The 14,428-nt window shown below is 33.0% G+C and overlaps 1 protein-coding gene across 1 annotated transcript; it reads right to left on the bottom strand.

Annotated features, from left to right (window-relative positions):
* Positions 1–9,778: 9,778 nt before the first annotated feature.
* On the bottom strand, positions 9,779–11,710 carry LOC106344579 (probable receptor-like protein kinase At1g67000). Its single transcript, XM_013783936.1, has 3 exons — positions 11,059–11,710; positions 10,941–10,976; positions 9,779–10,593 (listed from the first exon to the last, which is right to left on the bottom strand). The coding sequence occupies exons 1-3, from the start codon at positions 11,699–11,701 to the stop codon at positions 9,779–9,781; spliced, it is 1,494 nt and encodes a 497-aa protein (XP_013639390.1). The 5' UTR covers positions 11,702–11,710.
* Between the last annotated feature and the right edge of the window lie 2,718 nt (positions 11,711–14,428).

Here is a 14,428-nt window from a genome sequence, read left to right as displayed (position 1 = left end):
GGTGCTTGTATTTATAGTTGAAATCCTGCCGACAGACCGAAGAAATTCCGACGGAATTCCGACGCCAACGGCTAGTTCGTCGGAATTTCCTCGGAATTTTTAAAATCCCCCAACGGCTCTTCAACGGCTCTCTAACGGCTATAATATATCCTCGGAATTCATCGGTCTTTTTCGAGGAATACATTTTTCCTCGGTATTCCATAAGAATATTCCGACGGATTAATATTTCCTCGGAATTCCATCGGTATATTCTGAGGAAACCAAATTTTGTGTTTCCTCGGAATATCCTCGGAAATTCATCGGGATATTCCGAGGATTTCATTTTCCATCAGAATGTCCGTCAGAATACCGCTGTTTTCTTGTAGTGATATTTGCAAAGAAGAAAAAATAAGTGGTAGAGAGAAAAGAGAGATTCTACATGTCGGTTTTATGATTGGTCGGAAGTCAATTTTGGGATGTTGAATCTGGATGCTCGTTTCATAAAACTCAAGTTGGCCAACTCTTTTTGCCCTTTTGTTACTCTCTGTTAATACTTGAAGACTTCAAGGCTTCAATTCTAACCGCTCCGAAATACCGCCTCAGAGCAAAACCAAAACTCTAATCGCTTCAAAAATGGTCTTAGAGACAAACGTAGTATTTTATATTTCTACATCTGAGTTTATGAGTTCATGAAGAGACATGAAGACAAACTCGTACCATTCTCCGAACCCAGATTTTTTTTTGTTTCAGGGAAAGCTTGTCGGTAGCATTCACATCGTTTAGTCTCCTACTGGATGTGATCTTTGATGCATGTAACTCAACTACACAAACCCGTCATGAGAAAAAAAAAATGAAAAGTAATTGCCACTACACCAAATATAAACTAGGAACCTATAAACTAATCCCATATCCACCCAAAAATATATAATACTAATTGTATCACTAATAAGACACTAACTATAGGTGCTAACGTTTAACATCCCCCGTAAATTAATCTTTGGGCATTGGTTAAATGACAAACTTTGAGTAACATGTTTACGTGTCAAGCTGAGAGCACTACTCAACCTTCTTTTTTTAATTGGACAAATCTTACTAAAATTATTAAAAAATAGCATTAATAAATCATTCAATATTTTATTATATATCATTAAATTCTAATATGGAAAGAAATAACCATTTAATTATTTTCTTTGATGTTTGGTCATTTAATGTATTAAAAAAACATAATTATTTTTTTGGAAATGAAGATCAGAAAAAGATGATGAAGCCCGAAGGGATTCCGGCAAATTGTATACATATTTGCATATATAACTAGGATCGGTCCACCCTACGGGCAAAATTTGACTTTAAAAATAGTTAGACAGTTATAATATACATTTAATAAGCATTATTTTTTTTGAAAAAAATTTATATTATTTTTAACATTTGTTTATACAGTTAATATGACCGAATTCTTAATATTGTTGCTGATTTAATTCAGAGTTGTCAGATTTTATAATGTTTGTAGTATTATAACACTATAAAATACATAAACAATCGAAATCGATCAAAAGAGAATGAGATTTTTGAAATACCATTGTATCATTTTGTGAAGGTTTATAAAATAGCGGAGATGAAATTAAATAATATTTATTTACCAAATTATAAATAATTAACCTTAAAAATATGAATATGGAAATATAATATTACTCCCAAATTTAGTAATCCTATTAGTTTTAATAAATAATGTTTCTTTTTGTTTATGGTATATAATAACAAATAATCTTTTTCATATCTTTTATGATCACTTAAATTGCTTAAAAAAATATATATATATTTATTTCAAACTTATATGTATCAATATCAATAAATAATGAAATTAATAAAAATGATCTAACATATATATGGATGATGATGCTTTTTCCTTGTTTAATATTTGTTTTTATTGTGAAATTATTACACAAATGAGCAAATGATCATACTGACAATTACTTTTGAATAGTACTCCACATGGAGTGGATGAAAGCGCACACCAAAAAAGTATAAAATGCAACCGGTTTTGGTTTTGGTGTATAAAATGCAACCGGTTCGGTTTTGGTATATGTACATCCCATTACCAGATACACATAATCTAATCATATTCCATATATTTATCTTTATTTTTCATCGTTGTCATGAGGGAAAAGAAGTGCAAAAAACAAAAATTCATAGGAGAATACTCTAGTGTCACTTTCTTGAAACATCAAATATTTGGTCACTGGATGGGAAAGACGTTCTCTTCTCGAACAATTTGATAACATATTAAGATGAACTCATTTAGTGAATCATAGACCAAAAGAGTCCAACATATTAGGAAAATACACGAACGAAGGGATTAAGAAAGAAAGACAAAAGGGCTCTCTTTTTACGAAAAAAAACAGAGCATTTGCGAAATGATTAATCTTTCCCTACTCAAATCGTCTCTTAAGTCATTTCCAGAACTTTTATTACTATCTTCTTGACGAAGGCAACATTCTGATTTCAAGCCTGAAGTTTTCCTGTGAGGATACTTCTCCCAACACACTAACACAGAAACAATATAGTTAAGATCCTTAAGACATCTTTGGCACACCACAAACCACTCTTCTTCATAAAAAGCAATTAAGAAATCCACAAAAAATTTTGATTAATTAACAAAAAAAAACTATATCATCAAACCAATATTCTTACTTTTAGGGTGTCTACTCAGAAAATATTATGTCGTTAAGCACAAACGAAGACATAAAGATTAATTAGCATATTGATCAGAAGTCATTATCTGAGAGACAACCTTATCACAGTCTGGGACCAGTTCCTGTAGCAGCTTCATCTGTGCACTAATGTTCTCCCTTCTTTCTTATAATCTGAAAATTAGTAGGGAATTAGCAATTAATCAACTGATTAAGATAAAAAAAAGAGTTGTGCAAATATGTGAGATGCTAAGTTACTCGAGCTCTAGCATGAACATATGAAAGCTTCTCATTCCATTCCAAGCTTTTATTCTTCTTCTTCGATGAGTTTTTAGCCTATAGATAATGTTAGTAATATGTGTCAAGGATTCATCAATCACTGGCTTGATCACATGCCAACAAAACATAATTTGTATCTCACAACTTGTGTCTCACCTTCTTGTCGAGTTCTTTTATCTTGCGAGACCGATTGTTCTGGCTAGCTCCCGCGCTCAGAACCAAACGCTGAGATGAATCTGTCTCACCAGGCTCGGTTTTGAGACTTTCCAGATAAGAGTTGGAGTTAGAAGGTACCAATCTGCGCCACCGAGTACTTGGCCACTATCAAAATTCATTTTTACAGAAATCAAAACAGGTCTAAGAACAAACAATCCCAAACCACTACATATACAATCCCAAACCACTACATATAGATTGGGAAGAAGAAGAAGAGAAGCACAAACCATCTGTATTAAGGAGCTGGAGGCGTCTCTGTCTAAGCTTATTACAGAGGTTGTTAACCGTCTCTGTAGCGTCGGTGTGATGCTCTTTGAGCTCGCAGACAGACATAGCCTTCTCCGCTGAGATGATCGTAAGAGAAAGAATGCTCACCTATTTATACTCTCATATTCACCGACTCCTAATCAAAGCACGCATTCAAGGCTATATCGTGGTGATTGAATTAAGGGGGAGTAAACACGGAGAAGAAAGAAACAGATGCATTCGACGAAGATGAAAAGTCTATGTACAATGAAGAAGAAGATGACAACGCCAAAATTTTAGGTTTTTTTTTTTATCAGGTTACGGAGCGATATTAAATAAAACGTAGCCTAGCACTTTTCCAGCCCATCATACAAAAACAAATACAGATACGGCTCTATTAATGAAACGCAGACCACAAGTTAAAGTGGACACGAGTCGGACGCTCCTGAACCCAATTTGTGCGCTGGCATCCTATGTGGCATAGCTGGGAGGGATTCAAGCTCTTCTTTATATAATTAGATGTCACATAATAGTTTGAGCAAAATTTAGTTGCATAACTCTATTTTTCCTTTTTTTGCTTTACCGACAGAAGATCTGAAAGAGAAGGTTATGTTATTAGTTTAACCAATTTGAAAGAGTGAATTATACGTCAGAATATGACAACCCAATATCAAAATCTTAACAACACATGGATGATTTAATGATAAGCGGATTCTGGAAAGTTAAATGATATGGGTTCGAAATAATCTCACAATACTAAACATGTGTAGCCACATAGATATGAAATCATGCTTTAAATTTTGTTTAATGAGAAAGTCCGTACATTGACTGTAACTATCTTTAGGAATTAGTTTGTGCCCTTCCATAAAAAAGTACTCCAAATAAATCAAAACAAAAATATCGAAAAATTTATTCTTCACAAATTGAAAATAGATCCGATCCCAAATGGAAGGGATCTCTATGGTCTCTTAAATGTTAGAAGGAAATCTAGCACTCTCCATAGACTATAGAAGGACCCTTCCACCGACCAAAACCAGTTTAACCAGTTATAATTAAATAGAATATTTAAATGTTTATATCGTTTTTTTGTCTAGACATATTTTATTGATAGATCGAAGTTCAAATCGAGTTATAGAATCGTATGCAAAGCAACAGAATACAAATTATTTCATAAGAAGAAATATGTGACATATTGATATGCCTTTTCAAGGGTCAAGGTTCAAATCAATGTAGTATTTTAGATGTCAATCCATTTCTAAGTGTTTCAATTCAAAGAGAATTCAGGTTCATACTTAAGCTAAGTGCATTCAATGTAATGAAGTGATTAGATCAAACTATCAAGACTCTAACACAATCAACTAGCAAACTTTCAAGCAAATGGATAAAGGAGGAATCATAGGTATAGGAATTTGATTTCAGATGACTAAGATTCAATCGAAAAAAGGTTTCAATCAACAAATTTCCCTAAGTCCAGATAACAATCCTAAGCAAGTTCTTTGTCAAGACAAATGCTTATTTACTCTCATTAATCAAACATCAAATGTCTTTGGTTTGTGTCAATCAAGCAATCATTAAAAACAGATCATTCAACTATCAAAACTCCCCTAACATCAAATTTCTTCGGTAGGGTAACTTAAGAGCATCTTGAGTTGGCTCAGACTTTTCATCGAACACCTTTCGGACAATGAAATGTCTAGATTTCTAATCTAAAATGACCAACTCTAGATTAGCATTAAGATCACTCAATCAAGAAACATATTAATCTAACTCTAAACATTCTAGATCATCACTTAATCATCCTAATCATCCTAACCCATGAATCCAAAGATGACTACTCACTCATAATCATGGTAGACAATAAATCATTAGTTGATCTAAGTCTAAACATGATTAATGATCAAAGCAATCAAGCAATCACAAAAGATTATGATCAAGAACAAGATAAGATTCTAAGATTAGGTTTAAGAAACATTTATAGTAGCTTAAAATCGAACTGGGTCAACCCAACAAACCTGGGTTGACCCAAACACAAATGGGTAAATATCTGGTCAAACTCCGAAATGTTGACTCTTTGGACTCGCTGCGGCTAGGCGTAACCGCTCCACTAGGCCGCTGAAGCTCTCGCATCGGCTTCCTTGCTTCGTCTTTAGGCCGCTGCAACAAGTATATATGCGGCAGGGAGTGGGGTATTTTCCCAGCTGCTTCAGCACACCGCTGCGCAAGGCCGCTCCTACACTTAGTCTCCACTTTTCGAGTGCTTACAGCGGCTTCTCGATGGGGTCACAAGGCCGCTGGGAACATCACATGACCGCTGGGACACTTTGATCATCTTGTTTGCTGCTCGAAAATCACCAATCTTGCCTCTAACCCATCTCTAAATGCTCCAAAGTCACCATTTGACATCTCCATCACCTGATAAGGACATATGTAGTGCAATGCAACTTAAACATGTCTAAATGTTATCATAAATGATCAAAATATGCAAGAATGAATGGTTAAAACAATGCAAATCATGAAGATATCACATATGCTGAAGACGAATCATTTGTAGAAGTGAAGATTGAAGTGGCTTTCTTTTGCAGTAAGCCTTATATGCTAACAAAACATACGCTCTGTTATTTTTCTTCAGCAGAACTTGTCTCACTCTAATACGATTGGTATGCTATTTTGGCATATTATTCTTTTTCCAAATCGTATAGAAAAACCCATTGTATTTAGGACATGCTGCTTTGAAACGTCGACATAATACCAATTAGTTTGTATCTGTGTTCTTGGTAAGAAAATAGATTCTGTATAACCTTCCTTGGGACATCGATACCTTGACCATATAATCTTACGTGAAACCCATGTATATGATGGTGTAGATAGTAGTTTGGTTTGATTCCCCTTTAATTTTTTATATAACTGTACCAAGGTGGTTTTCGTGGTGGTCTTCTCTTCCATAAGCATTGAAGCTCTAGAACGAAATCACTGTGCCATATAAGACACTTACAAACATAGGTGGTAGTAGACTTCATCAATGGAGGTTCACTCACCGAAGATAAACTCTTTTGGAGGAAGAGATACCACACATAAAACACACTATCCTATGTCCTTATCATTTTCTCCGAACAGGAACTAATTTTAATACACATGAATATTATTACAGTCAACACTAGGAAGAGGAAAACCAGAACAAGAACACCGTAACATGCACCATCTCTTCTGATTTGAAGATGTGATCATCACAATCAATTATGACTCGGTAATAGAAGAAACGAACCGGTTCAAACATGACCCAACAACAGCCATGTGAAGAATTCTCCATAAGAAATAAGCCTACACATTCTTCTCTGAATAATCTGTGGAAGTTGGTGGTCGGAATGACATTCTCTTAAAAAAAGAGATATGGAAGAAGGCAATGAATATGAAGCATCAACAAGACCAACATGACATTGATGATGATCATAATTCAATGATTTATTTGCTGTGGAATGAAGTAACAATGCACAAGATACTAAGAAGAGTAGGACCAACGTCGGAGTCTACGCTGGCCGGTGAAAGTGCGATGAAAGACGGTAGTTACAGAGATCACTCAGAATATCGAACGAGAGAAGAACGGTTAACTATGACTTTTACTTTCTTTTCTCTAAACCTTTACATTGTTTAAATAATAATCTAAGTCTCATATTCTTTCTGTTTTTCTTTTTAAATGTCATTTTAACATTTTTTTGTTATACAAAATATTTTTATTTTAAAATTACAATGCATATTAGATTTACTTTTACCTTATTATTAATTGTAAACTGTGTTAATCTTATAAATAATTTTATTTATCTCAAATACTATTGTTTAAATATGCGTAATTAATAAGAACATAAATGCAATTCAATCATTTTTTAATATATGTGAAAAATTTAAAGTGATATTTTTTTAAAAAAAAAGGAGGGAGTATTAAATATTTTAGGCATTAGGTGTTGAGTTATTACCCATTTAACACATAATAATAAAATTAAATGGGATTTCAAAAATCCAGTTAAAAACAGATCGATAAATATGTTTGCATAGCCATTAAATGATAAATGATAATCTTTCCACGGCTAGCGGCAGAGCCGCCCTGAAATTTAAGAGGACATAGGCTATTTATTAAAGATTTGAACTAATTTTTTTTTTACAAAGTTGAAAGCCTAAATTTTTTTTTTTTGAGAATTATGCTTATGTAATTTTCTTTAAAGATTTTGGAGACATAATGCCAATGTTTCATTCAATTTTGGAGACATGGCTGGCGGTTACCCTGAAAGTCATGTTTTCTTTCATTGGTTTCAACAATCTTGCACATGTTTTGAAAAGAATTACATTAAATGACTCGCTTTATAAAGTTTATTATTTGGATCAAATTTGATCTAAAGGGTGGAGCTAAAGCAACTACATCGTCAAAATGGTATGTAATCTGGATCTCCACAGTCCTAACACTAGAGTGTCTTAATTTTCTAGAGAAGTTGAGATTCTGCATTCGGAAACCACATAGAGACTCCAGCAGCTTCAAGCTCAAAACTTATGCAGAAGGAAAAGAGAATAGAGGTGTCAAATGGGCGGGCCGTCCAATGGTTGCCCATGTCCATATACAAACGGGCTTAATGTGGACAAACCCATTTTTCCCATTGGTTTTTATTGGACAAAATGTGGAAGACCATTAAGAAAATGGTCTTTGTTGGTTTTGGGCTTTATGTACGTGGACTGTCCAATGGTCACAAGACCTAGGGTTTCTAAAATTTAAGCAAAACTGCAAAATCGAGTTTTCCCGTCAAAACTGCAAAATTAAGTTTTTCCGCCAAAACCGCAAAATCGATTTTTCCCGCCAAAACCGGAATTGTTGTACTTATGAACTTATGTATTGTTGTACTTTTGAATTTATGGATGAATTTTAATTTTATGAACTTGTATATATAATTGTAGGCTTATAAATTAAAATTCAAAATTTCTTATATGGTCATTATGGACCCCATGGCAGCCCATGAAAATATGGGTGTTAGTGGGTATAGTCTTTAATGGACATGATTCTTAATGGACATGGTCACTCTCTGTCCGCAAACAATAAATGGACAAATGGATATGGGCTAATGGACATGGGTTCGTCCAGTTTACAGCTCTAAAGGAGAACTCAAAAATAAGAATTGGTTTGCCACAAAATATGGGAAATAATATACTTGATGCAAAACCCACCTCATGCAAGCTTGGTTTATCAAGAAATATAAAATAAGTTTCTTGAGATCTTAGCTATACTCAGAAACAAAACTCACCTCACGCAAGCCTAGTTTTGAAGAGCTTAAGTTCACATTTATATATTCCATAGTTTCTTGTTTGCATCAAGAAACATAGTCTCATTGCATATGTTGACTCTCTTCAACAAGTAACTGAACCATTTCTTTGAAAATCGTAGTGTCTCTTCAAAAGCTGAGAGAGTAGGCGTGCCTTCCAAACTTACTTGGTTTAGAGCAGCTTGAAATCCCATGACTGTCTTCTAGAGTTTCAGGAACCGTTGCCGTGGGTAAACAAAAGAGAGGTTTAGATGGAATCTGGAGAGCCTCTAGATTCCCCTCTAACATCTCAATGACTTTGATCATCGGTGGACGGTCAGATGGATTGGTCTGAATACACCATAGACCAACCAAAACCATTTTCTTGGCGATTCTCTCTTCTTCTTTGGTTATCTGATCTCCAAAAATCCTCATGACTTCTCCCCTCCCAAAATCCTTATAAATCCAACTAGAGTTTATCCCGCACATAGTGCGGGTATATTTTCATTTTATAAATATTTAATTTTAATATTATTATATAAATTTAAATATACAATTTATATTTTAGTGTTTAGTATTTTATAACTTTTTAATTTTATTGTTTAAGTTTCTTATTACTTTATTAATATAGGGGTTTGTTTTATACATTTTACCTTTTTTATTACGTTTTCGAGTTTTCATAATTTGAAATCATCAAATAAAAAATATTCTTCAACATATGATTTTTGAAAATATATAGCTGTAGAAATAAATTTTTAACATATGTTAATAACTTCATTTGTATAAAACAAATCTGACATGATTAAAAAATTTGAACCCGTTTTAGTGGTAGATGATAATTTATTTAAATGAAAGCATTATATTATTTAATTACGAAATTAATTAAACAAATATTAAATAAAAATTATTTAAAAATTTAGTAGGATTTTGTTAGATTTTTCTCAACAGATTTTGTTATAACTGAAAATAAAATTCAAATCTATAGTTAAAATTAATTTATTATTAATATTCCTATTAATTATTATATCATATTATGTGATTAATGAAATGGTCCTAGTAGACTTCTAAATAGTAGATAAAAATGGTACTTCTCTTTTAATAGAGAAGATCTGGAAAGTACATTGAACTATTGTTGGATCCAAAATTTTCTATATTCTTTGCTCCAATCATCTCAAGGATCACCATACCATAACTATACACATCTGACTTATGCGAAACTCCTCCAAAATTATTCGAGAACACTTCAGGGGCAATGTATCCTACCGTCCCTCTAGCGTCTAGCATTGACATGACGCTCTCTTTATTTTTGCAGAGCTTAGCAAGACCGAAATCTGAAATCTTGGGACAAAGATCCTTGTCCATGAGTATGTTTTGCGGCTTTATATCGAAATGCACAATCCTCGATACACAACGGTTGTGTAAATACTCTAGGCCGCGAGAGACACCTAACGCAATGTCATATAGCCTTTCCCATTCTATCTTGGTTGACATATTCTCGGAGATAAACTTGTCAAGGGATCCATTAGGCATGAACTCATATACTATAGCTCTTTTGTTCCTTTCATAACAGAACCCAAGCAGAGAGACAATATTTACATGAGATGTTCTACTCATGCTAGCTACTTCGTTGATGAACTCTTCTCCGGTTCCCTTTCCTTCCTTCAAGATCTTCACTGCAATATCTACGCCTCCATCTGGTAACTTGCCTTTGTATACTGTTCCAAATCCTCCTTTCCCGAGAACGTGTGCAAATGAGTTAGTCATCTTCTTAACTCTTGCGTAACTATATCGTTTCAGCATTACCACTGCTTCAACGCTCTCGGTATTCCAGTCACTCTTTCTTGTTTTTTTCACTCTTACTGTTATCAGGACCAGTATAATGATAATAACAGTTAAACCAGCTGATAGTCCTGCAATAACGAAGAAGAATCAACATTTAAATTTTATGTATAGAAGAGTATTGCACATGGATTGAACCATAAGGTACCAAGTATGAGTTCTAATTTCCATGAAAATAACTCTGCAGAATAAAAAATATCAAACAAGCATTCTTATTAACCAAAAAGTCATAAGAGACATTTAGCAATGACAAAAAAGAAGCAAAAATCAAACATGCATTCTTGGACAGTTGAGACTCTGAGGTAGATTCAAGAGTTCCATGTAGGTCGGTTTCACTTGACCACTTTTTAAAAGCAGCCTTTATGTCATAGAATTAGATGAAACTAAAGCAGCAAAACAGAACATCTCTCTTGTTTACCTAATCCAAGCTTTAACTTCACATCTTGGTAGTCCTCTACAACAAAAAAGAGGGAAATTGAATTATATTGTCATCTGCATATATGTTCCATTCATCATTCATGGTTCATTATGCATACCTTTGCTTCCTCCACGGCAGCGAAATTTTTCTTTGATCATCGTACATTGTCCTCCTCGTCTATGGCAGCTACTGCAGCCTCGAGGCAGGTTTATATGAAGAGAGAAAGTAGCATTAAGATTAAACCCGTTCTTGTTTCTTGAAATCACCCAGCTTTCTGGAGTCTTGATAACTGAACACCCTGAATAATCTGTCAAATCGGAGTAATACAAGCTGCTTCCTCCTCCTTTGCAATTTGCATAACTGAAACCATGCTTCCTCCTACTGTTGTTGCATTTGTACAAAGTGGTCATTTCGAGCCATGGAGAATCTGGAAGAGAGAATCTTGACAAGTCACTGCAGGATCCTGTTTCCAAGCTTTGGCTAAGCCTTGGGTCCGTGATGGTTATGGTTTCGGCTTGAGAGACGCTCGTCACTTTGTACCATTTCCCTTCTTCCACAAGCTGTATCTCTGAAATATGGTGATCAGTGCAATTAAGCTTGAAGAGACCGCACCGAGACGGCATGGTTGTGTTAAAGAAAGGGAACCTGAAGTCGAGGCTTCCACAGGAGAACATTCTGACACAGTGTGTCAGGTTCTTGCTCCTGGATTTTTTCATGAGAAAGAAGAGGAAGAAGAAGACCAACACAGAGACAGTCTTCATTGGTGTTGTGATTACAGACGTGTTTCTTGATATCTCGATCTAAAAGATATCGACTTTTATTATGTGCTACACATTCTTATGGTTTACGTTAGCAAGCCATGTACATACTTGGGGTATCGTTATAGCTTATGTTAGCTAGAATCAGACTTGTATATGAACGATTTGAACCAAAGGCGACTTTTTAAAATTACAAATGATATTTTAAGATTTGATGAAGATTTCGTTATATCGTAAAATGAAGTGAATGAGGATGATTAAAACCAAAATTAGTTGATATGAAGAAATATTAATTTATTTTTCTAGCGACTTTTTAAAATTACATATTAATATTTTCCTTTTGGTTATTTTAGATTTAATTGTTTTTTCATTATCCACATAAGAAATTTAAATGCTTATTTATATTATTCTTGTTATATTTTTATTATATGTCATAACTCGTAACTGGTTAAAAATCAATTTTTAATAATTTAAATTGTTTTATATTTCTTTTATGAAATGAAAATAAAATTTAAATATTTTACTATATTGAATTATTCTCATATTTTATGTAGTTTTTTGCTAAAATCATATTTTATGTTCTAACGCAGCGGTTGCGGTTGCGGGAGTTTGCGGATGCGAGTAATTATGGTTTCAAGTGTCCTTTTTTTTAACGCTGATTTATTATGGCATTACAATTATGAGAAAGATTACATAGACGATTTGACAACCGATAATACTACCTGCCTTATGAGGATCTACGCCTAACTTCATCACCTGAGCCGTCCTATGAAGATCCACACCTGACTGGATTTACTTGCACCATGTTGAAGATCCCTTGTAAGCCTTTCTTCCGTAGTCTGCAGTAATCAATCGCTCTCTCCGGGACTTGAAACCTGGATTTCCTGTATTCTGCAATAAATTGTATAGTCTGGGATTCAAACCCCAGACCTGGGTGTAGAACCTTTGAACCTTAACCATTAGGCTATGATGCTTCCACATGGTTTCAAGTGTTATTAAGCGTTTTGTATGATTGACACAACGTTTAAAAAATGATGCGTTTGCGGGATATTTATGACTGGTTGATTATAAAATATTGCACCGGTTTAATAATAAATAAAAAACATAATATAATCTAACAATAAATAAATTAAAAAATAAAAATAAAATTTTCATAAAAAAAAAGAAAATCTATTAACAATAATGATTTTTCAGTTTCATCAAACTCAAACCAGTTAAAAAAAAGATGAATCTAATTGATAATTTTCCTGTTTTCTTTAACAAATTCAAACTTAGAGAAATTGAAATTTAATGTAAAAACAATAAAATGATATATAATCAATTTAAAAAAATATAAATATAAAAATTAAATAAATAAATGAGTGAATCACATAATATAACCAAAATTAATAAATAGTATAATAGAAATATAATTTCAAAATATTCCCCTAATCCATATGAATAAAAATTACGAGAATCTAAAGATATTATTTTCATGGTTCATCTAAGTACGTCAAAGCAAATAAAAAAATGAATCTGACAATATTTTTATTATTAATTAAGATATATAAACGGGACAATACATAATGAAAAAAACACAATAAATCATTTATTTATAATCAAAATTATTTTTATTTTAAAATATAAAAACATAATATTACTGGATATAACAAATATAAAAATACCTTCAAACCTAAATTCAATATTCATACAACTACACATATATATATATATATGCACAATCTAAAGAAAAGAGACAATACAAAACAAAATGACAGAATATATGAGTATAAATAAAAATGTATAACTTAATATAAAACAAACATATCAAAGATCTGCACTACCAAAATAATGTAAAACGTAGCCCACTAAAAATATCTCAGTAGTCGAATTATATAAAAATATAGTTAATCGAGATTAAAGTTGAACATCCTAACATTAAACAACTGGAATGAATAATTAAAAATAAAAATAAGCAATCACGAATAGTTATATAAGTATATAACTAAATCGTTTAAATAGAGTACAAATATATAAAAAATATACGCGGACCAACCACTAGTTACATCATATGTGCAAAAAGATTTTAAATTCATACGAATAATCTATCAACTAACTTGCGTACCATTGAAATCTACATTATAATAGGGCAGTTGCATCACTCCTGATGCGACACATCAGCGATATGTGGATCTTACTTTTAAAAAATGTGAAAAAGTGTCAAGTCTGTGATTCGAACCCGGGTTTTTGAGATCTAAACAATAACATTTATACCACTGAGCTAAAAGGTTCTTTGTACATTGATCGCTAAAACAAATATATATTTATGAAGGTCGGAAACATTTGCTTCTTTCGTTTTCTCTGTGGGACTCACACTTATTTATTTTATCTAATGATTTAATAAATACTTTATAACTCACGTTTTGAAATGAGATTCGTTAAAAAAAGCTCAATAAACCTCTTTGGCCTGTAAGCGTTCTCTTCAATGGAAGTTTAGAGCTTTCAATTTTTAATCATCGGTTCATGACTCATCTAAGAAACACAGATTGACTCTTTGAGTTTCATGAATCAGTTTTTCTTCTTTAGTTTCTACATCTCCCCATCTTTAATAAATTCATCATCGGTTCTTTTATTTTGCCTGATAAATCATGATTGTGTGGTTTTAATTTTCTTTGGTCATCCTTAGCTTGCACCCTTTGATCTAACCAAGAAGAAGAAGAAGACATTTGTCGTTCATGATGCCATCGAGGA

The sequence above is a fragment of the Brassica oleracea genome, chromosome C5 (genome assembly GCF_000695525.1).
Source record: "Brassica oleracea var. oleracea cultivar TO1000 chromosome C5, BOL, whole genome shotgun sequence".
NCBI lineage: Eukaryota > Viridiplantae > Streptophyta > Magnoliopsida > Brassicales > Brassicaceae > Brassica > Brassica oleracea.
The sequence above is the reverse complement of the archived record's forward strand: the minus strand, read 5'-3'. Positions and strand labels throughout refer to the sequence as shown.